This window comes from Rhinatrema bivittatum, chromosome 4 (assembly GCF_901001135.1).
Source record: "Rhinatrema bivittatum chromosome 4, aRhiBiv1.1, whole genome shotgun sequence".
Classification (NCBI taxonomy): domain Eukaryota; kingdom Metazoa; phylum Chordata; class Amphibia; order Gymnophiona; family Rhinatrematidae; genus Rhinatrema; species Rhinatrema bivittatum.
In genome coordinates this window covers 146,207,901-146,230,134 of record NC_042618.1, presented here as the reverse complement: position 1 = coordinate 146,230,134, position 22,234 = coordinate 146,207,901, and the positions used below count along the sequence as shown (strand labels likewise).

The window sequence follows — 22,234 nt, the reverse complement described above, 5'->3', positions numbered from 1 at the left end:
TGCATCTTCAAGTATTCAGAAATGTGATGGTTGAAAGCTGACAACCCTACCTTTTTTAAATAGAAAGGCGGGAAATACAAAATAATAATACAGAAAGTACAATAACGGACACTTATTTTAGATTTGGAGGCTAGTCCATGTTGTTCCTGGTCAGATTCTTTTATTTCTGACCTGGTTACAAGATACCATGCATTTTTTGCTGCTATAACCGCCTTTTTTGCCTGTTTCTCCCAGGATCATACACAGTTTTTTTTTTTTTTCTTGCCCATTCCTTTGTGGGAAGGCTTTCATTTGCTCCGCGAGCTCCTTGCTCCTGAAACAGAAAACTGAACTCGCTGACCCTACAGCGCGTCCGCCCGCCACCAGCTGTCATGGGCAAGGAGAACGTCAGAGAGTCACGTCAGGGAGCCGGGCGCGCGAGCGCGCGCGCACACCCGCCCGCGCGCTCCCCTCCCAGCTCCGGGCGCCCTCGGCTGTTTTGTTCGCCGCCGCCGCCGCCGCCGCTGCTGCTGCTGCCTCTGCCGTCGGCCCGCCCACTTGCCCTGCCCAGCGCGTCACGTGACGTGGGCCGATGATGCGTCAGGCGGGAGGCGGCGAACCAGCGGTGCCCCGGTCGCTGATTTCCCCCGGCGTTGGGAGGAAGGGCAGCGGGCTGCGTCACCCTCGCTCGCTCTCTCTCTGCGCCCGTCTCCTCGGCCCCGGCAGGATGAAGCCGCTGCAGCCGCTCAGCCGAGCCTGGAAGCAGATGTCATGGCTGTACTACCAGTACCTGCTGGTGACGGCGCTCTACATGCTGGAGCCCTGGGAGCGGACGGTCTTCAGTATCCTTCGCAGCGCCTGGGGCCTGGGTTCGCCGCGGCCGTGGACGGGGAGTGGGAAATGGGGAGGGATGGACACTGTCGCGGCTGTGAGTGCGGGTAGAAAGCCGCGTTGAGACTGGTGGGGGAGAGGGCAGGCCTTCGGCACCCCTCTTACTGCTGTGATCGGGTACAGCGATGCGAGAGATAAAACTGACTTCGGTATCCCGCACAGAAAAAAAACATGTTTTTGCTAGGTAAACGTGTGAGGAGTAACTTTTTAATTTACCGTGTTTCCTATGTGCCGTGTAGAGTGTATGTATCTGTACCTATAGCGTGTGCAATGGGATTTCATCACACTTCTGTGTGACTGTAGAAAGGGGGATCCCACGAGATGGGGCAAGGGCGGGGGGGTTTAATATCATTCTTCAGGTAAGATGCGTGTAAAGAGAGGGAAAGTCTAAGACCCCATGAGGACTCTTCAATATGTAATTAGAGACCTGGAAGGGAGAGCGGAGATTTCCGTTTTATGGGAGATGTTACTATACAGAAGGAAAGGAGAAATAGTCGGGAAGATGCTGCTCCTTATGGGAATTCTTTGGACAGAGAGGCCTCAAACTGGCAAAGTTATTGATCTGTTTACTTGACTGGAAAGGAAGAGATGTTTGACAAAGATAATTTGTTCTCTTGTTGCAAAAATATCTAGGCTGGAGATGTATTTTTTTTTTTTTTTTTGGCAAATTTGTGGCTTGTGAAATAGAAGCTATTGATTTAAATGAGAAAAAACTTGGCTTGTTATTGTTCATGCCATAAATAGATTATAGACGACTGGAAAGAAAAACTGTAGGGTAGAGAAGATAGGCTTCTTAGTTTAAAGTGGAAGAGCATCATCTGTCTGGAAGGGATCTGTGTAACCCTACATTCTGGAAGACTTGACCAGGCAGGAAATACTTAGAACCTTTGCAGCTGTCAATGTACTCTGTTATGAACAGGCTTGTCTTTTTGTCAAACTTATTTACATTCATGGAAATGTATTTTTTTACTTTAATATATTTTTATTCTCCATGTTTCTATTTTTGTACATCTCCTATTCCAGATTGTATTTTTCAGTAACCATTTGGTCTCTTTGGGGCCAGGAAGATTGAAGGGAATTCTCCTCAAGATTCACCTTCCATGCCATTCCTTTGGCTGGTAGGGCTCACAGAATATAATGTTTTGGTAATGTTTTCACAGCATGTACCATAGAAGCATACTAAAATCCAGACACTAGTTTTTTCCACTTCTATTTCTTCCATGTGTATCCAACTAAACTGGGTGCATTGCTGGAGAGAACTTTTTTTTAACGCTGCTTCTGTAGTCAGTTTGCCTCTGCAGTAGCTGTTATATACAAGGCCTGAATATGAACTGCCAGTTAGCCATGGGATGAGCTCTCAAGTATGAATCAGTCAGCTTTGTGTTGCGACACCCACAAATAAATAGTGTACATTTCTCATATTTTCATCCTCTGCATCCCACAATGTTTGATTTTGTCCGTGAAGTCCATATATCTTATCCATTTAAGAGCATACAAATTTGAGCATTTCAGAACGCTGAAGGCACACATTTTGGTGATATTTTTAGGGCAGTGATGAGTTTAGCCACCATAAAACCACAATAACCAGGCTGATGAATGCATCCACTAATAGGAGTTGAGTCTTTCTCAGTTGGGAATCGGTTATACTTAAGTACATCTGGCTGATATTGACACTTCAGGCACCAGGACATAGGTTCTTCATAATCTTTTTATAGGATTGTTAATATTTTGTCTCCCTCACTTACCCTTAATCTACTGTGCATCATAAAACAAAGCAAACTACTTGTCTGTTTTGGTTTCAGAAAACTATTTTTTGGACCTTACCTTGATCTGCTTTCTTTCTTGAGAATGGGCAGTAAAGGGTGGTGAACTTGATTTTGTCAGTAATGTGTTTCTGTATAGATCATTTTGTTCAACTGCTTAGAGCCTGAAATGCTCAGTTGTATATGGTAGTAATGTTTAAATCCACTGTTGTTCCTTGTGACTTTAATCAAGTCGCTTTATCCTTCATTGCTTCAAGTACAAACTTAAGGGCTCAATTACAAAACCGCGTTAGGCCATTTACTTTGAAGTATTTGAAATACCTCGTGGTGTTCTGCTGCTGCCACTGTGTATGTTAAAATGAGCTGATTAGCATACACATGCATGCTAAACGGCTCACTACTATCCTCAACTACACAAATCAAATAATGTGGCTTGCGTCAAAAATCACAAGCTTCATTATTTGATGTGAAACTTCTCCTAGGAGCATCAGGATTCTAACTCCTGTCCCGATGCTCCTGGGGCCCTATCTTAAAGGGGCTGATGGCCCAGAGTAAGTCCCCCACAAAGTAACTAAAACACTCCTGGAGGTCTCCATAGACTCTCTCACCCCATGTCACCCCGAGAGGCAGCTGTAGTGTAAAAAAAACATAATACAAAATAAAAGGTCTGTTGCTGGCCTCACCCCAACACCTTGCCCTTACATAAAAAAATCTGGCCCTTGAGGCCTGACCTCCCGATAACTTACAGTTTTGTCCTTGGCAGTGTAGTGGGGACCTGGAGTGCCTCCTAGGCTCTAGGCTGTGTAGTGGTCATTTTTCTAATGGCACCGGCCACCCCTATTGCATGATGGGGCAAAAGCTTGGCTTGACTGGCCGGCACCATTTAGAAAAATGGCTGCTGCTGCCAGGTCCTGAGCCTAGGGGGCTGCTCCAGACCCCCCCCCCCCCAAACTACCAGAAGCAAAACTTTAAGCTATGGTAGTTGGGGGTGGGGTGGGGGTCTGACTTTAGGGGTCAGATTATTGAGTTAAAGGAAAAGGGTTGGGGCATCTCCAGCACCAGGCCTTTTACTTTTTACTAATATTTTAAACACTGCGACCGCCTCTAAGGGCGGTGGGGTGAGTGGGACAGGGAATCTGTGGAAACCCCATAGGATTTATATTCACATTGTGAGGAGGGCTTACTTAAGTGATGGTGGCCCATGGAGTATGCTCATTAATGGGCAGCCTGCAGAGCAGGGATATCTAGGCACTGCTTTGCGCAGCACACGCATTGTCCACGGCACCTCCTCCTTTGAGTCCATCCAGCCTTTGTCCTATCCTCTGGCTATGTGAGATGGGGGAGCAAATGCAGTGAGCACTGGATGTGACTCTGAGTGTTAGGAGCGGCGGTAGCAGTGAAGGAGCTCTGGAGGCCACATGTGGCAGACTGTCCATACCACACTGACTTTTCTCTTATCCTGGACTTGTGTATATAGAAAGAATTGGTCTATCATCATGATTTCATATGTTTCCACCTGCTCTCTCCCTTTGTTTCAAATTTTGGAAGAGAAACTAGTGTGGCTTTCAGTGGCTCCCTAGGGCTGCTTTTGGCCATACGGGCCCGCTCCATATCTGCATTGCCCGCACTGTAGAAGTTGGTGTGCCGTTCATTTTTGTTAAATCTGGTCTGCCTTGGGTTTGAAAAGGTTGGAAAACCCTGAGTTATACACCGCTGACTCTTGTTGAGGCTAAATTATGAATATAACATGTTTAGAAAGTCCTAATCTTTAAGGGCTAGAACAAAATCTTTAGAGATCTGAAGTGAAAGGGGGATTGTTCTGAATAGGGTAGGGCCCTTCGTTTTTAGTTTTCATTTTATTTTTCCCAAAGACTTTATCTGCTTTTATTATAACAAACAAAAATGGGAGAAAATCACTGGGAAAAAATGGCTCATTTTTCCCCACTGACTTTCTCCCATTTTTGTTTGTTACAATAAAAGCAGATAAATTCTTTGGGAAAAATAAAATGAAAACTGAAAACAAAGAGCCCTTTGAATTCCCAGAGATGTTTTAAGGTTTAGTTCTTTGCATTTTCTAATAGCTTATTGTTGGATATTTTTGGCTCAAATTTACAAGTGGAGAAATGTTCATAGAAGTCAGAGCCAGATAGGTATCAGCTATATTTGCCAATGAAAAAGGAGAATTGGTTTTGTGAAAAGATAAAAATACAGTTAAAAAAAAAGCCAGGGCTAGCCAAAAGTCTCCCTTCAGAAATTGGTCTCATCACTTCGGACTTTTGCCTGTTGTCTTCATCTGAATAAACAGGTCTGCTGACTTTTTGTTGCTTATAGCAGCTGCAGATTTTATGTATTGTAAGAATATTTTATCTGTGATTTCTGTATATTAAACAATGTAATTGTTTACTAACATCTATGCCCCAGCATGTATGCACAATATTGATATTTTGGGGAACTTCAGTAGAACATCTCGTTCCCATGACTTGGTTTATGTTTTAAACAGCAACTGGGTTGTGTCAATAAGCTGGTGTTTACATTAGATTTAGGATATATTAATAGCAAACAGCAGTGCCCACCACTTCTCAGTCTTTTCAAAGCAGCACAATGAGCTAGATTTTTCAGAATAGCAACATGAGTGTTTCCGGGTTCATTGCTTTCTCTCTGAATCTTAGTCCTGGCTTTCCTCTTTGTGTCCTAAAATGTTTGCATACTTTGTTCCAGTCAAAGCACTGGCTTGAACTCCTTGGATCAGTAGAATAGGAGGAACTTTCAAATTAATTCAAGCAGTATCTTCTCAGGAATGACAATCTGTCAGAATAAACAAGATTTCAATAGTTTTATTTTAATTTCCAATGACTTACCCACTTTTATTTTGGCAAGAACTGCTTTAAGAGTAAGTACAGTAAGTCCAAAGCCATTTGTAACATTTTAATATATATAGGAACCTTTCCTTTTGTGTGATATATATATATATATATATATATATATATATATATATATATATATATAGACATATAGATCTCTCTCTCTCTATATATATCTATCTATCTATCTATCTAGAGACAGACAGACATAAGCACTTTGATAACACAATACATTAAAATAAACTATTCTTTAAGAGTTCAGTAAGGATTTGTGATGGTTGCTTTTTGTAGCTCTCCTGTATATTTTGGAAGGTTCTTCAGTTGATGGTGGTGGTGGGGATAATAATCTGTCTGGGATGACAAGCTATGGTTCTTGAGTGCCTCAGACAGGTTTGGTTTTTAGAATTTTTACAATGGATATCCATGAACTATATTTGATCCTACAACCTGGTTGATTTGCATAGTTTGGCTATCCTGGAAACCAGACCTAGAGGCCCTTGAGGACTGGCATTCATTGCTATTGAACCAAGTGTTGTGTTGTAGGGCAAGCTTTAGAAGAGATTTGGCATAGCCTGAGGGTTAGAGCTTTGAACTATGAACTCAGGTGAAGTCTGATAGAAACAGCTTTTCTTCTTTCCACATAAAATAAACTAGCTGCAGGTGAGTGTTTAATCCAGATCAAACCATCACCTGCCACTTATTTGTTGAGCTTTCTATGTATTGAAGTGGACTAATCTTGCAGCCACATTGTTTCAGTTAATATATGAAGAAGAAATGTTAGTAAGTACATATCTTCCTGGGCCTAAAACCCCTGCTGATTTACTTAACCTAGAAACTATCAATTGCTACACCTTCAGTCTTGTTAAAGAATGGACACATACTGTCACTTTCAGGATGTGCTGCTGAATTATATCGAGAACGGTGGCTGCTAGTGTGGTTTTTCGGTTGCATGGGTTTTTTGTGACACTTGGACTGTTCAGAATAAATCTTGTTTGGAGTTGCTGCAGCGAAACCTTTGCAATGTGAATTTTGTAGAGCGTTTTTAAGCAGCTTCCTTATTCCCTAAAACTATGGCAGGAACTGTATTCAGAACTCTGTTGCAAATCACCTGGTGTGACTGGGATCCAACTGGCAACAGTGTCACAAGAGGCATCAAACGCTGCTTGAACCAGTCTAACCAATCTGATCTTGTTTGTGACTCACAGAGAGTTGCTTCACAGAATTCAGAAGTGTTGTGGGGAATCTATTTCAAAACTGATAACTTAGCAAAAAAAATATTTGAAGGCTAGATATTGAAGGTTTGCAGTTTTCTGTGTGCCCTCTTGAAATATTACTAAGCCCCCAACTTTCTTTTAAACTTAAAACATTTGATACCTGGAGGTGACAGCAGCTGGCAGTGTGCAATCAGTGCTATGAATTTCTGCAGGTCTTGTTAGTATTTTGGGGGGAGGAGGAAACGACCCAGTGAGGGGTAAGAGGCCACCTTATTGGGCAAAAATAGAGTATCTCAATGGAGGAAGGACTCCTGATGGAGTGCAAAAGGTTTACTGGGGAATTAAATTCTACCAAGCAGGAACATTCATGCCTGTTTGCTTATATTAAATGATGGATCACATGTTAACCTTGGACTTTAGCTGTGAAAGAAAATTCTTATCTTCGCGTTAACATCTCTTTACTTTGAGCTACTCCAAAAGTAAATTTAGATTAGTTTCCTGTGATTTACAACCTATATAAACTTGCAAAGTTATTTAGTAGCAGATTTGTTCCTGTGGCACTGCTGGGCTTAAAGCAACAGTACTAACAAAAGATTTAGGGGCCGATTGTAATAAAACCCCATGCTAAAATCAGAGTTATATTTAGCATGGGTTTCACTTAATGCTCAGAGTAAAAAACGTGTTGCCCTGCAGGATGCAGTAAGCTAATGGCAATGAAATGCACCTGGAGTACAAACATTTGTGGTAAGTAAAAAAAATTTAAAAAAAGTGCTAAGATGGGAATTAAAACTAAAATGCAATGACAATAAATGCCAATGTCTAGTGGGTGGACTTAGGATTCATAGTAACATGGTCCTGGCTCATGACTGCTGCTGAGAGTGAGTGGGCTGTGTGCAAAGGAGCAGGTGGGCCGGGAGGCTGAGAGACTCATTCCTGCTCCCATCGGAGTTTCAGCCACTGCAGATTGGTTAAGCTGGTGGAGGTTTTCATTGAGTATTGATGAAAGGTCATGTGGGAGAGGAGCCTTCATCTTTACTGGAGGGCCCTTCATCTTTGTGTGTGTGTGGGGGGGGGGGTTTGCATCCAGCAACTATAATTCACCTTGCAGTTAGCTATGGGGGGCCCTACCCAAACAATTACACCACTTAGAAGTATAAAGTGTTTGTATTGCCAGGAGGTTTATGCAGATTGCACTCATTAACGTGTATAAAACATTCTATGAATTTACATATGGTAACTCGTTAATTACACGGAAGTATAGACTTAGTCATAAAACCTTTTGCGTTCCAGAAGTGACTGCTTAGTCATTTTTGAGGGCGTAGGTAGTTTCTTAACAAATGTGCATACTGAGTATCTAATTACAGTTATATAATATAGGCTAGAAACATTTTTTACAAATACGTTTTGATGATTAGAGCCGCACAGAGAGCAGTGTACATGCATAGATCTGTACTGTCGGTGGACCAGCTCTTATACTCTGCCTTTCTAATTTGGACAGGAGCTCTGGTATTATGCAATTATTCCATACCTGGCTTTGGTATCCATTATGGCACTTGCTTCCCTCTCTCTCCTCTCATTCCCAGGCTGATGCAGTAACCTCCTGCATTAAGAGCCTGTGCGCTGAATATCAGGGCACAGCTTTAATGCACATGTCAGCATTTTTTTAAAACGTAAGCTAATGCTATGCTAATATATCCAGCGTCAACATGTACGGTCAGCACAGGCTGACCACACATTTTAACTCAACTGGGGAGGGCTGAATGGGAGAGAGGATACAGGAGCATATCTTTTCTTATGCTCATAATAGGGAGCACATCTCTTGTTGTGCTTTTAGCCAGCTATCTGGCCGTGGTTAAGCTTGTGTCGAGCCTCTGCCGCATGTCCTTGTGGGGGAGGAGGAGAGTCCCAGTGACGGATCCAGCATTATAAACTTTTCTCTTATCATTCGGGCCGATACGGTAAAATTCGCGGGAGAGCCGGTGCTCCAAGGCGAGCGCCTGCTCTCCCAACGCGCACCCAGGCCACTCTGCTGGGTGTGCGATCGAGCATGCAAATGAGGGCCTGTGGTAAAAGGAGGCGCTAGGGACACTAGAGCGTCCCTAGCGCCTCCTTTTTGAAAGGAGCGGTGGCTGTCAGCGGGTTTGACAGCCGACGCTCAATTTTACTGGTGTCTGTTCTCAAACCTGACGACAGCCACGGGTTCGGAAAACGGATGCCAGCATAATTGAGCGTCCGTCTTCCGACCTGTGGGCCGTCGGCCAATTTAAAAAATTTTTTTTTTTTTTTTTTTAATTTGGGGCCTCCGTCTTAATATCGCCATGATATTAAGTCAGAGGGTGTACAGAAAAGCAGTTTTTTCTGCTTTTCTGTACACTTTCCTGGTGCCGGCAGAAATTAATAGCCTTTGGGCAGGCGTTAATTTCTGAAAGTAAAACGTGCGGCTTGGCTGCACATTTTACTTTCTGTATCGCGCGGGAATAACTAATAGGGCCATCAACATGCATTTGCATGTTACGGGCGCTATTACCGGTAGTTTCGGGGGGATTGGCCACGTGTTTTCTACGCACTATTACCCCTTACTGTATAAGGGGTAAAAAATAGTGCGTTGAAAACGTGCGGCCAAACGCAGGCTAACAGTGCGCTCCGCCGGAGCACACTGTACTGTATCATCCTGTCTAAGAGTAAAGTTTGTAGTGTTAAGAAAATGTGCGCTCAGCCAGCACACATCTTTGCATTGGGAGGAAATACTTAATGCCCTCATTAGCATGGAATTTCCATCTGAAGGCGCTGAGCTGACCACGCATTTTTTTAACACTTATTTTGTGAGCATAAAACTCCTTGCTGCGTCATAAGTTAGATTTATGCTCACAAAATGTGCTTTCAAGAGCAGTTAAACCTCCTGCGTTTTGGTGAATGCACCTTTCTGTATCAGCCTGTCAGAGTGCAATCTAATCTGTTTTAACATTGTATCTTTAACTGCTGCTATTAGTAAATTGTTACTGGTGTATACATCTCCCTTGTAATTGTGAGGGCATTGGAAAGTAGCAGGGGGGTTAAAAAGACACAAAGTGAGATCATTTTATTAGCTAACAGGCCGATGCAGTAACCTGTCCGATTTAAAAACTGTGCAGTGAGAATCAGCTTCTTAACACGCAGATTAAAAAAAAAACAAAATGTGAACTCCCAATGCAGTAAACTAATGCTGTGTTAATGCATTGGGAGTTAAAAAAAAAAAAAAAAAAGGGGGGGGGGGGGGAGGCACAGACTAGAAAATGTGCCTTCAACATGGTCTGAACGTGTATTTGAAACGGTGGGGGGTGGGGAGTAAGAGGGATTCACTGATGAAAAGAAAGGAAGCTCTGCTGCATTAGCCCGGACTCAGCACTCGGCAGCAGGAGCTTTCCCAAACTCTCCCTGCCACTTCTGGACACTAGCCCCTCTGCTGGATTTTTTTTTTTTTTTTTTAGGCGGTCCCTTGACCTTTAATTTTTTTTTTTTTTTTTGGAAATTGGTAAAGTAGCGCCTGTATTCTTTTGTTGTCTTGATTCACCAAAGCTCTAGAGCACAACCTCCCTCTCTCTCTTGAAGGTAAACATCCTGCTTCCTCTCTCTCCTTGCCTCTGCCCACTGCAGAGAAGAGAAAAAAAAAAACCCCAAAACCCTCTGGGCTCATTTTTTTAAAATTACTTAAAGGAACATTCCCTATTTTTCCCAAGTTCACATGGATTCCTGCCTTCACAGTCTGCCCTGCATCCCCTCATGCCACTTCAGCATTTCTTTTCTCCCAGCACTGGAATCTTACTCTATCTCTGACCAGGAGTAAAACGTCTAATGTTAAGAAAACCTGCATGAGGCCAGTTCACCTCTCAGCGTCCGGGAATAGTGCTTCATGCCCTCATTTGCATGCAGGGGCGGATTAACCTATCGGGGGATCGAGCTTCCCCCAGTGGGCCGGTCACTCCTGTCACGTGATTTTTTTTTTTTTTTAATTATAAAGTTTCCAGCCAAAATATTAGGGGGCACCGTGAGCAGTGGTATCCCGAGGGGAGCCAATGCCCCCGGGCGCAGGGAGGCTCATGCGGCCGCCAGTGACACGTATGTAGTAGACAGATCGGCAGGGCCGTGGTGGAGCTCACATCACCATGGCCTAAAGAAATAGATCGTGTTTAAACGTGCTGATGCTCCTCCTCCTTCCTGCCCATGCGGTCCCGAAAGTAAACGTTGCCTGAACGCGTGGGCAGGAAGAAGGAGAAGCATCAGCGCATGTAGAAGAGGAGCAGCACTTGCGGGCCGCCGCGAATCATCACAGCGGCCCGAGAAGAGGAAGAGGCCCTGTAGCAGGGCTGCTGCGGCCCAAGAAGAGGAAGAGGCCCGGTAGCAGGGCCGCTGCAGAGCCCATCCTGCGGCGACCCGCGAAGAGGAGGCCCAGAGGTGAGAGAGAGGCTGAGGGTCTGTAGAGTGTGTATGTGTGCGTGTATGAGATGAGTTGAGAGTCTGTGTGTGGGAGTGAGGACCTGAATGTTTGCAGAGACAGCATGTAAGAGCCTCTATGTGTGTGAGACAGCATGTGACAGGGAGAGCCTGTGCTTGAGCAAGACAGCATGTAGGAGTGAGAGAGAGCCTGTGTGTGTGTGTGAGACAGCATGTAAGAGCCTCTATGTGTGTGAGAGAGACAGCATGTGACAGGGAGAGCCTGTGCTTGAGCAAGACAGCATGTGGGAGTGAGAGAGAGCCTGTGTGTGTGAGACAGCATGTGAGAGCCTCTGTGTGTGTGTGAGACAGCATGTGACAGGGAGAGCCTGTGTGTATGAATGATTGTATGAGAGAGAGCATGTGCCAGTGAGAGCCTGTGTGTGTGTGAGAGAGAGAAATGCATGTGAGAATGAGAACCTGACTGTGTGTTTGAGGGAAGAAGATGGAGAGAAAAAAAGATAATATAAAAGGAATTGGGAAAAAAACTAAGAAAGGGAAATTGGGGGGGAAAAAAAGCCTGTAACCAACCGATTAGAAAACAAAGATCAGCCAGCAAAGGTAAAATAAAAAAAATAAATTACTTTTTAGTGATTGGCACATGTAATCTTTGGGAATATGCAGGAGTAGCACTTTCTCTATGCGGATCTCACAATGTACAAGATCAGCATGGAGAAAGTGGAAGCCCACAGGGCCTGCACAGAGGAGCCAGCAGAATGGGCTTCAGTGTCAGTAGCAGCAATCGGCACCTCCCCAATAGCCATGTGGCAGCAGTGACAGTGGCAGCAGAGGAATGAGAGAGGCTCTGAGGTTGCTGGCAAAAGAAAGAGAGGGGGATCTGCCTTTAGTGTGTTCATGTGTATGAATGGGAGTCTGCCTGGGGGTGTATGTGTGTGAATGCATAGGAGTCTGCCTGAGGGTCTGTGTGTGTGAGAATGAATTGGTGCCTGCCTGCGAGGTCTGTGTGTGTGAGAATGAATGTGTGCATGCCTGGGGGATGGGGAGGGAGTGTGAGAAAATGAATGGGAGCCTGCCTGGGGGTGTGTGTGTGTGTGTGAGCATGAGTGTGTATGAGAAAATCCAAGGGAGTAAGAATTTGTGTGTGTGGAGGGGGAGAGAGTGTCTTAGAGCCTGTCAGTGAGAACAAGAGGTTATGGTGGCTATAAGAGCATGAATGTGTATGTATGTGACAGTGTATGTGTGAGAGAGAATGTACATGTGAGTATGTGTGAGAGAGAGAGGATAACCTCCTAATCCTCGACAATATCAGGATGACTGGAAATCAAGAGCTCCCATAGAAGGGGACAGCAGGGGCTTTTTAAAATCCTTATTAGTTTTAATTATTGAATGTTATTTGATATATGTGCTGTTTTGAGATATTTTATTAGTGTTTGGGATATTGTAAAAAATGTATATGATTTTAATTAATAGAAATTCTATTTATCAGTAGTTTTAAAATATTCTTTTATTATGGTTTTACTATTATAACTGATGCTTTGTTTCTTGATTTTATTTGTTTTATGAGGAATGGTGGTTCTATTTTTCTATTGTTAATACATGGAGTCTGGCTTCTTGGAGTTTCCATTTCAGTTTTTGTCATTTGTGCTCCTTCATTTTGTATTCAGTATTTGGTGAGAGTTGTTTTTTCTGCATGCAAAGACTGAGATGAAGCATTCTTTAGCATGTGGTTTCTCTTTAGGGATCTGTGTAGTAGCTTGGCCTGTTCTGTTTCCTGCTAGGAGGTGTATTGATATTTTAGATTCTGGTGTAATATTTGTGGTATTCTTTTTCATAGGTGGGGTTGTTATTCTTTGAGTGTTGGCAAATAGTACTGTGTTGATACGGGAGGACCATGCCGAAATATAGGGGTGTGTACATATATATGTAAATTATATATGTAAATTATATTGTATATGTAATGGGTACCCATGGGCCAGTATGGAGAAAAATCCCCCCGGCCACTATTTTCCCTCAATCCGCCCCTGTTTCATGGGATTTCCACATGAGGGTGCTAAGGGGTACCCAAGGTTTTTGTACATAAAAGTTCTTCCTGTATCAGTAGTCATGTTTTTGTGCACAGAATTTGTATTCAAGTGCAGGTAAATGACTAGGAAGAGCAGTAATCCTGGGGAGAAAAGCTGGAAAGCTTGTATGTCTGGGCAGTAAAATCCCAGACCTGCAGGCCTTAATGATAGAAGTGGACTTGAACATATTTGCTGTTACAGAAACCTGGTTCACATTGTCTCATGATTGGGATACAACCATCTCTGCCTATAACTTGACAAGGAAGGACAGAGAGGGTAGAAAAGGGGAGGAGTCAAAAATATCCAAGCAAGGGTAGAGAAGAAACATTATGGACCGTACTAAAAAAAAAAGAGAAAAAAAGCTGGTGCTTCCATTTTATTGATCTGGTCGAAGACATCCAAAAGGTGGGAAAGAAGGGTGAAGTGTTGCTTGTTGGAGATTTTAATCTGCTAGATGTAGACTGGAGAATCCCTTCTGAGGAATCTACCAGAAGTAGAGAGATAATGGACGCCCTGCAAGGGGCTCTGTTTAAACAAATGGTAATGGAGCCCACAAGGGAGCAGTTATACTCGACCTAGGGCTCAGTAACGGGGATAATGTCTCTAATGTCCGGGTGGATGCCCATCTGAGCACCAGTTATCATCAGCGGTATGGTTTGATATCACAAATAGGATCCAAAGAGATCACACACAGGCCCAAGTTTTGTATTTCAGAAATACAGACTTTATTGAAATGGGGACGTACCTCGAGGTAGAACTAGAAGACGGAGAAAATGAGAGAGCTGGAACAATATGAGCCAAACTAAAAGGAGCAATTTAAAGGCAACAAAGCTATATGTTAGAAAAGTAAGAGGAATAAGAAACCAATCTGGTTCTCTAAGGAGGTGGCTGAAAAAATAAAAAAAAAAGACAGCGTTCAAGAAATATAAAGGATCCTAAAAAAAAGGAAGACAGGGAACAATATCTGGTGAAACTGAGGGAGACAAAGAGAGAAAGCAAAAGGTCAGGCCAAAGAAAGGATTGCCAAAGAGGTAAAGTAAGGTGACAAAACATTTTTCAGACATAGGAGAAAGGTCCAAAGTAGTATAGTGAAATTGAAAGGTGACAAAGATCAATGTGTAGAGAGAGACAAAGAAATGGCAGAAATATTAAATACTTCAGTTTGGTGTTCACTAAAGATCCTGTAGAAGGACCGTCGCTGGTTGACAAGACCTAGATGGGGGTGGAGTAGATGAAACTCCATTTACAGAAGAGAATACAAGGGAAGAGCTAGGAAAACTGAAAGTGGACAAGGTCATTGGATGGGATGAGCTACATCCCAGGATACTGAGGGAGTTCAGAGATGTGCTGGTGGGTCCGTAATGGGAGTGGTGCTGTGAGACTGGAGAAGAGCAGTGGTGGTCCTTCTTCAGAAGAGTGGGAGCAGAGAGGAGGCCGTAAACTACAGACCAGTTAGCCTTACTTTGGTGATGGGAAAACTTAATGGAGACTCTACTGGGCTACCCTTGGAGGTAGCCCAAAGAAGAGCGACTGAAATAGTATGGGGTCTGTATCGGAAGACTTATGAGGAGAGGCTGAAGGATCTACATATGTACACCCTGGAAGAGAGGAGGTGCAGGGGAGATATGATACAGACCTTCAGATACTTGGCAGGTTTTAATGATGCATGTACTTTGAAACTTTTCCGTTGGAAACAATAGAACTAAGGGTGATGAAAAGAAACTCCGGGGGGGGGGGTGTGACTCAGAACCAATGTCAGGAAATATTTCTTCATAGAAAGGGTGGTGGATGCCTGGAATGCCCTTCTGGAAGAGGTGGTGAACCCAAAAACAATCAAAGAATTCAAAGAGGCATGGGATAAACGCTGTGGATCCCTAAAGGCTGAAGGATGGAAACGATGAAAAGGCTGCATGGGAGTAACCTGCTCTGTAGTGTTTACTACCCTTAACAGTATGCATGGGGGTATTTTTGACACAATTGCTCTCTGCTTTGATGGCGAGAGGGGAAAAGGGAAATTTGGATTCAGAGGACAACCAACTTGGGCCCTGACTTTTACAGTCTGGGGTATTGATACGCAGACATAAGGGAAAAAGCACAGGACTGCTTGTACAGCTAAGTTCAAAGGCAAAGCTCGTCAAGCAGCATTGCTTTGTTAATATATAATGGAATTTCCAATCCACAATCCAAATAGCGTATATTATTTGAATCATGTAACCGAAACTTTATTGGCACCTACTAGCTAATTTATAATCCTAACCAGACTTATTTATGAGCCCTCTCCGGTCATTGAACTTACCGCCAAATATTTCAACCCAGATAAACCTGCCATTTTATTGGGAGATTTCAACATACATGTCGATGCTTCACCACAAACAGCAAACTGTGTTACCCTACTTTCATCACTCAGCTATATGGGTTTCACACAAATAATAAAAAGCCCAACCCATAAAGCAGGCCACACGTTGGACCTTATTTTCATTAATCAGTGTATCTTGCCCCCTGATTCACCCTCTTGTTTCCTGTCCCTTGGACGGACCATCAAATTATCAACACGACACTCAAGCTCTCAGGACATCTCCCACTTCATTCCCAAAAACCACTATCCAATTTAGGAAACCCTGTTCCACAGACCTTCTTAGCAACCATCTCTCTAATGAATTATCTCAACTTGATCTCTCCAACGCTTCTACAGCCATATCTTCATGGTGCAACATCACCAATAAAATCGCAGATCTAACCTGTCCTTCAATCACCAAAGTAGTACAACCTTCGCCTGACAACAGAAACCCTGGTTCACCACTGAATGAAGCTGCTTAAACAAAACTAAGAAATAAAGAACACACATGGAGAAAAAACCCATCCCCCACAACATTAGCTGTATACAAAACCACTCTCAATGCCTACAGGATCAACATTCTTAAAACTAAGAGAGACTTTTTCTCTAAAAAAATACATCATTTCATCTTTGATTCGAAAGCACTCTTCTCCTACGTTTCTGCCCTCACTAAACCAACCCCTCCTACCATCCCAGATGATCAAGCTCTCAACAAAGCCTCCGAACTAGCTGAATACTTCAAGGAAAAAATTGATAAATTGACTGTTCTTTCTCTTCATCTAGTTCTTCTCCATCTCCACCTAATACTCCACCAAACTAAATACGACTCTAGAAACTTTTGAAACCACATCAGCTCTTGAGATCGAAAATATTCTCAAGAAAATGAAACCATCCTCTCATCCCTTAGACACAATTCCAAACAACCTCCTCATTGCTATAAGGAATACCATTTCAAAGCCAATTGCCGATATCATTAATTGCTCTCTTTCCCAAGGTCTAGTTCCTGACCAACTTAAACTAGCAATTCTTAAACCTCTTCTTAAAAAACCAATCTTCCGGCCACAGATCCAGCTAACTTCCGCCCAATAGCCAATTTGCCAATGATCGCCAAAATTATGGAAAAGATAGTCAATAGACAACTATCAGAGTACCTGGAAGAAAACTACATTCTTGCACCTTCCCAGTACGGTTTTCGTAAATCGTTAAGCACTGAATCCCCTTATCTCTCTCACCGACAATATTCTAACTAATATGGATAAAAAACAACCTCACCTCCTTATTCTTTTAGATCTCTCTGCGGCTTTTGACACTGTCAACCATTCATCTTTATTACAAGGTCTGATAGACATAGGCATTAAGGGAACAGTACTCAGCTGGTTCAAGTCCTTCCTGGTTAATAGACAATTCAAGGTAAAGATAAACAACAAAGAATCACACCCGGTCCCAGCAAATCAAGGAGTCCCTCAAGGTTCCTCCCTCTCTCCAACCCTTTTCAACATTTACCTTCTCCCTCTCTGTCGTCTTCTTAATAATCTAAACCTAACACACTACATTTACGCGGATGACATCCAAATACTCATCCCAATCTCAGAATCCCTACACAAAACCTTGATTCACTGGAATAATTGCTTGCAACTAATCAATCATCTTCTATCCAGTCTCAGCCTTATTCTCAACAACAACAAAACAGATCTTAATTATCAATCATGACGTTAATAACAATCTAATATACCCAGCTGTCCCACTCATTCTACCACTCCTATAATTAATCACACCATATGTACGTGATCTAGGCGTCATGATAGATAATCAGCTTAACTTCAAAAAATTTATAAGCACCACCACTAAAGACTGCTTCTATAAACTTCTTGTCCTGAGAAAATTGAAACCACTTCTCCACTTCAATGATTTTCGGATGGTTCTACAAGCCATTATTCTAACAAAAATCGATATTGCAACTCGCTCCTTTTTGGTCCCCTACCTCATCCATCAAACCCCTCCAGATGATTCAAAACTCTGCAGCTAGAATCCTTACCAATACAAAAAAGAGACCATATAACCCCCATACTAAAACTCCTCCACTGGCTGCCTATTAAGCAAAGGATTCTCTATAAAGTATACACAGCAATTCATAAATCTATTTACAACATATCCCCACTCCACTTAAGTACCCAACTTCGTTTTCACTCTTCATCTAGACCTATCAGAGGAGCTTATAAAGGCACACTCTATGTTCCTTCAACAATATCCTTACATCAGAAACGTACCATCTCTTTAGCAGGACCCGTCCAATGGAACATGCTCCCGCCAGACATCCGCCTTGAGATCTGCTTCGCTTCCTTCAAAAAGAAAATTAAAACCTGGCTCTTTAGCCAAGCTTTTCCAGAACTTTGATTATTTTTTACCTCCAGCTATCAAGATTTTCTCACCATCGCAATCCCTTCTGCAGATCACATTTATCTTAGACAATTACGCCTTATTTTATGATTTGGTTTCTCAAAGAGACTATACAATTTTCTCAATGTTATTTTTCGAACCTGTTTTCCATGTTTTCCAAGTTCTATAACCTTGTTATATGTACCGCCTCTTGGCGTAATTTTTATGTTTCAATGTAAACCGATGTGATCTGTATTTTAATACAGGAACACCGGTATATAAAAATCTAAAAAATAAATATCTGTAAACCGTTGTGATGGTATACTACTAAACGATGGTATAAAAAAGTTTTTAAATAAATAAGGCTTGGTAACCTACATGGAGTGGCAGTTACTATCTTTAACAAAAACATGGGGGTAAACTGCACGGAGCGGCAGTTACTGCCATAAGAAACTTGCTGGGCAGACTGGATGGACCATTTGGTCTTTTCTGCCGTCAATACTATGTTACTATGAATGCACTTTATTGCATCAGCCTGTAAGGGATTCATGATCATGTAGGTCTAGAAAAGCAGTTAATTTACATCTGAAAAAACCAGTGTGATTTTTTTTTTTTATTCTAATTTCTCACGCATTTGTGTAACTTTTGCCATACTTCACATGAGACCCCTTTACAGAAGTGACGAAGACATCAGATTTTTGCTTTCCAGCTGGAAACGCTTTTAACCCTCATTCCGGTATAAATGTGCCTTGGCCTGGCTTTTGGCCCTAGAAACCCCACTGGTTATTGTTATCCAGCTGACATTTGGATGTACAGGGTTCTAGGGTGCCAAGGATAAAGAACAAAAGAAATTAACAAATACTTGTCATGCAAAAGTTGTGAACGCAGAGCATTTTGTGGCCAGTCCTGTTAAATGGGGTGCATTTGCATCCTGGAAATGCTTTAGCCCACACAGGGAATATCATTCATGGAAACTGGCTGAAATTTGGATAGCATGCTAGAAACAAGGTGCAAAAGCCATCATCATCAAAATCTTTGTTTTTTGTTTTTTTTTTAAAAGCTAAAAGCCCAGGGTAGTTTCACAACTAATCCTGCCACATGGGGTACATTTGTGCTCTGGTAGCTCTTTTTTTTTTTTTTTTGTTTTGTCCTTACTGGGCACAGCAATCATGTTATCTGATTTAAAATTTGGATGTATCGTACACTGCCTGCCCCCAATGTTCCAGAGAAGGCAAGATGCAGGTAATTCAGGCAGGAACTGACATGTTCAGAGATTTACTGAGAACAGGCAGCAGGAACATAAATTCTTATTGTTAAAGGGGACCTCCATGGTGTGTTTAATCCTTTCCTTTGCTTCAGATAATTGGAATTTATTTTTTTTTTTGCTCTGCTTTTCCTCATTCCAATACTTCTTACAAACTGGGCTACAGGAAGGTTGTGCTCCCCACCTCCTGCCTCTCAACACTGCTGTTGCAGGAAATAAAGTGGCCTCAAGTGTAAGTGGGGAGGAGAGAACAGAAGTTACCACTGAGAGAGACCTATAGCACTTGCTTCCTGGTGGCTGGACTGACATCAACCTCTCTCAGTGGGGATTTTCTGCCATCCACACTTATAATCCCGATAGGAAAACCCCAGACACTTCTAGAATTGTGTAGAGGGCCCACTGTTCATGGTATCTGACTGAAATGTAAATAAAGTGCACATGTCATAAGAGAAACAGTTTGTAAATGCTTCTTCTAATAGCAATATTCTCTTAAGGTTAATTCCCTATTATTTTACAGCTTTACTGTTTTGTTTTTCATTTTTTAACCTAATTTGTATCAATTTCACTATTGCAAGAGTTTGATACATTCTTTTACAGCATATATATACCTGCAATACTTATTTGTGGTAGATTCCAAAATGGCATTCAGTAGAATGAAAGACATATTTTATACTTATTAAAATGAGTAAGAAGCTAGCTGCTTTTCCTTAACCATGGATCAGATTCCATATTGGTCTCCATTGTTGGAATGGCTTTATATACAGGATACATTTTCATGCCCCAACACATCATGGCCATATTGCACTACTTTGAAGTTGTACAATGATGAGGAAAGTGCCTTTAAGAAGCTGCCAGTCTGAAATGTGGAGCAGAAGTGACCCCCAAGCTCTTCTGGAACTTGTGCAAATGCTGGAAGAAGAGACACCCAAGTTGTGACTTTAAAGACTGGATTTGCAAAGCTGGGAGCCAGGCTGCCCTACCAATGCATTGTGCTCGTTGGTTTTTTTTTTTTTTTTACTCTTACCGGGCACTCCTTGTGCACTAGTTTTATGTAGTTTAATTATAATTGTCCTTCAGTAGCAGTATTTTCTTAATCTTTGTGAAAATTTAAAATTTTCACCATGAAAGCTTTTCCTAATGTCAAATGTCTAATTTTAATCAGAAGTCAGAAAACTGATTAAATGATGCTTATTCCTTATGCATGGGGTACATGCATATAAACATTTCTACTGTTTAAACATTTATTTGTAAGAAGAAAGGTGCTGATGGTATTTGCTACTGTCAGAAATATGAATATTTTCATGTATACTTTTAATTTACAATGTATTAATGTCTGCGTGGAAGACATCTCAGGTGTATAATTGTTTTATTTTGTCTGGATTCAATTTTAAATATTTGTGGATATTTTAAAATGTTTGTAATGTTTAAAAGAAATTTTACTTTTTCAATGATGTAAAACCTGTCTTATTCCAGTTGACAGAAAATAAACAAACACCTGTGTTTCTTGAGTTGTGTCCCTTATAACCTTAATGCTGTTTTAGTTTGTGATAAGTACTGCCATTCCTGAAATATGCATACTGAGCAGAAGCCTCACAAAGGTAGGCTGTTTTGTATTTATCATATGCACTGAAGCAGTTATTATAACCTATGTAATGTATTTGCAACAGCTCTTCAAGAATTGTGATGGCATTCTGTTGTAGCTTTATCCTGAGTCTCAGAATACCACTGTGAATGAGTGGTTTGTATTTTTTGTTAACAGATATTACAAATTTTTTTTTTTATCATACATGTGCCAGAGCAGGTAGATAAAATGACTAAAAGAAATGGAAGTATGGTCTAAAGTATGGCAACTGTTCTTGAATTAAAAAAAAAATGCAAAATCTATGCATTTACAGTACAAAAATCCAAAGACCAAATAATGTTTTGGAGGGAAAGAATTATCAATAGACCAACAGGAAAGAGACCTAGGAATCATCATCTCTGATAGAATCAAGATTGCCAGTTAGTGTAACGCAGTAAAGACAATGGTAGGTTTTCAGATCATGCACTTTTCACACAGAATATCTAGAAAAATGTTAATGGCAATTATTAAAGGATCAATACTAGTAAAACTGGTCCTGCTTGTCCAGTATACTCTTCTACCAGCAAATGGAGACAGAATAATAGGTATGCTTATGTCATCCTATATAGGGTCCTATGATGCTATAAGCTTCCCCGTATTCTGTCTCCAACAGATGGTAGGATACTAAGGATGATATAATCATTTAGCTTTGTCTGGTTTAGGCTAGATGAAAAAGAATTGCAAGTGGAGTGACTGGCTCCTTGGGTGATGGGCCTTAAGGTCTGATCCTCTCCAGTTTAGCAGAGTCTGTTGGAGAGGGTTTGTTCCTGAGCTTCTCCTAGCTGGTATCCTAGATTAAGGGCTGCAAGCTGCCTGGGCCGCCTCTGTATTGTTTTTCCTTCTCTTGCTGCTCCTTCCTCTTCCGAACCTCTTGCGGTACTGCCAACCCTCTAATAAAGCTAAAAAAAAAATAGCTGGGTCAATTTGGTGAGAACTGAATGGTTGGGCCCAGAACCTCACAGTGGTTAATACTCTCAGGGTTAGGGGCCACATTCGCAGTTGGACTCTGTGGCATGTGCAGTTCCTGCTGTTACTCTGGGAGGCAGCAACAAGTGGTATGGATGCTCTGTCTGTGTGTGTGGGTGTGTGTGTGTGTGTGGGGGGGTGTTCTAGGCCACGTGGAAATGATGCACTAGATCCATGTTTTCCAACCCTCTTCTGTATGTACATTTAGGCAGTCGAGTTCTCAGGATTGCCACAATGAATATGCATGAGAGAGTTGCATACATGGGTCTTCAATAAATGCATATTTATTATAGATATCCTGAAAACCTGACTGGTTAGGTGTGTCTCCAGGGGATGGTTGGGAAACACTGCACTAGTCAGTTGGTAGGACATGTGGAGGAAAAATGTGCTCCTGCCAGTTAGCTGGAAGCTGCGGTAGGAACGGTGGCCAGTTTGGAGCTGTGGGCCTGCTCCAGCAGAGCTACAATCTC

The 22,234-nt window shown here is 42.1% G+C and overlaps 1 protein-coding gene across 1 annotated transcript; it reads left to right on the top strand.

Moving 5' to 3' along the window:
* Positions 1-465: 465 nt before the first annotated feature.
* Positions 466-20,685, top strand: SPTSSA (serine palmitoyltransferase small subunit A). The gene is made up of 2 exons (XM_029598937.1): positions 466-821; positions 19,900-20,685. Exons 1-2 carry the CDS (start codon positions 572-574, stop codon positions 20,001-20,003), a joined length of 354 nt encoding a protein of 117 aa, XP_029454797.1. The 5' UTR covers positions 466-571; the 3' UTR covers positions 20,004-20,685.
* The last annotated feature ends 1,549 nt before the right edge of the window (positions 20,686-22,234 follow it).

What these genes read in the sequence shown, in the direction of transcription:
- SPTSSA (XM_029598937.1), top strand. Translation starts at nt 572, where the DNA reads ATGATGCGTCAGGCGGGAGGCGGCGAACCAGCGGTGCCCCGGTCGCTG. An exon ending in CTGGGAGCGGACGGTCTTCA is followed by an intron (nt 822 to 19,899) that starts GTATCCTTCGCA and finishes ACCATGGATCAG; the next exon opens with ATTCCATATTGGTCTCCATT.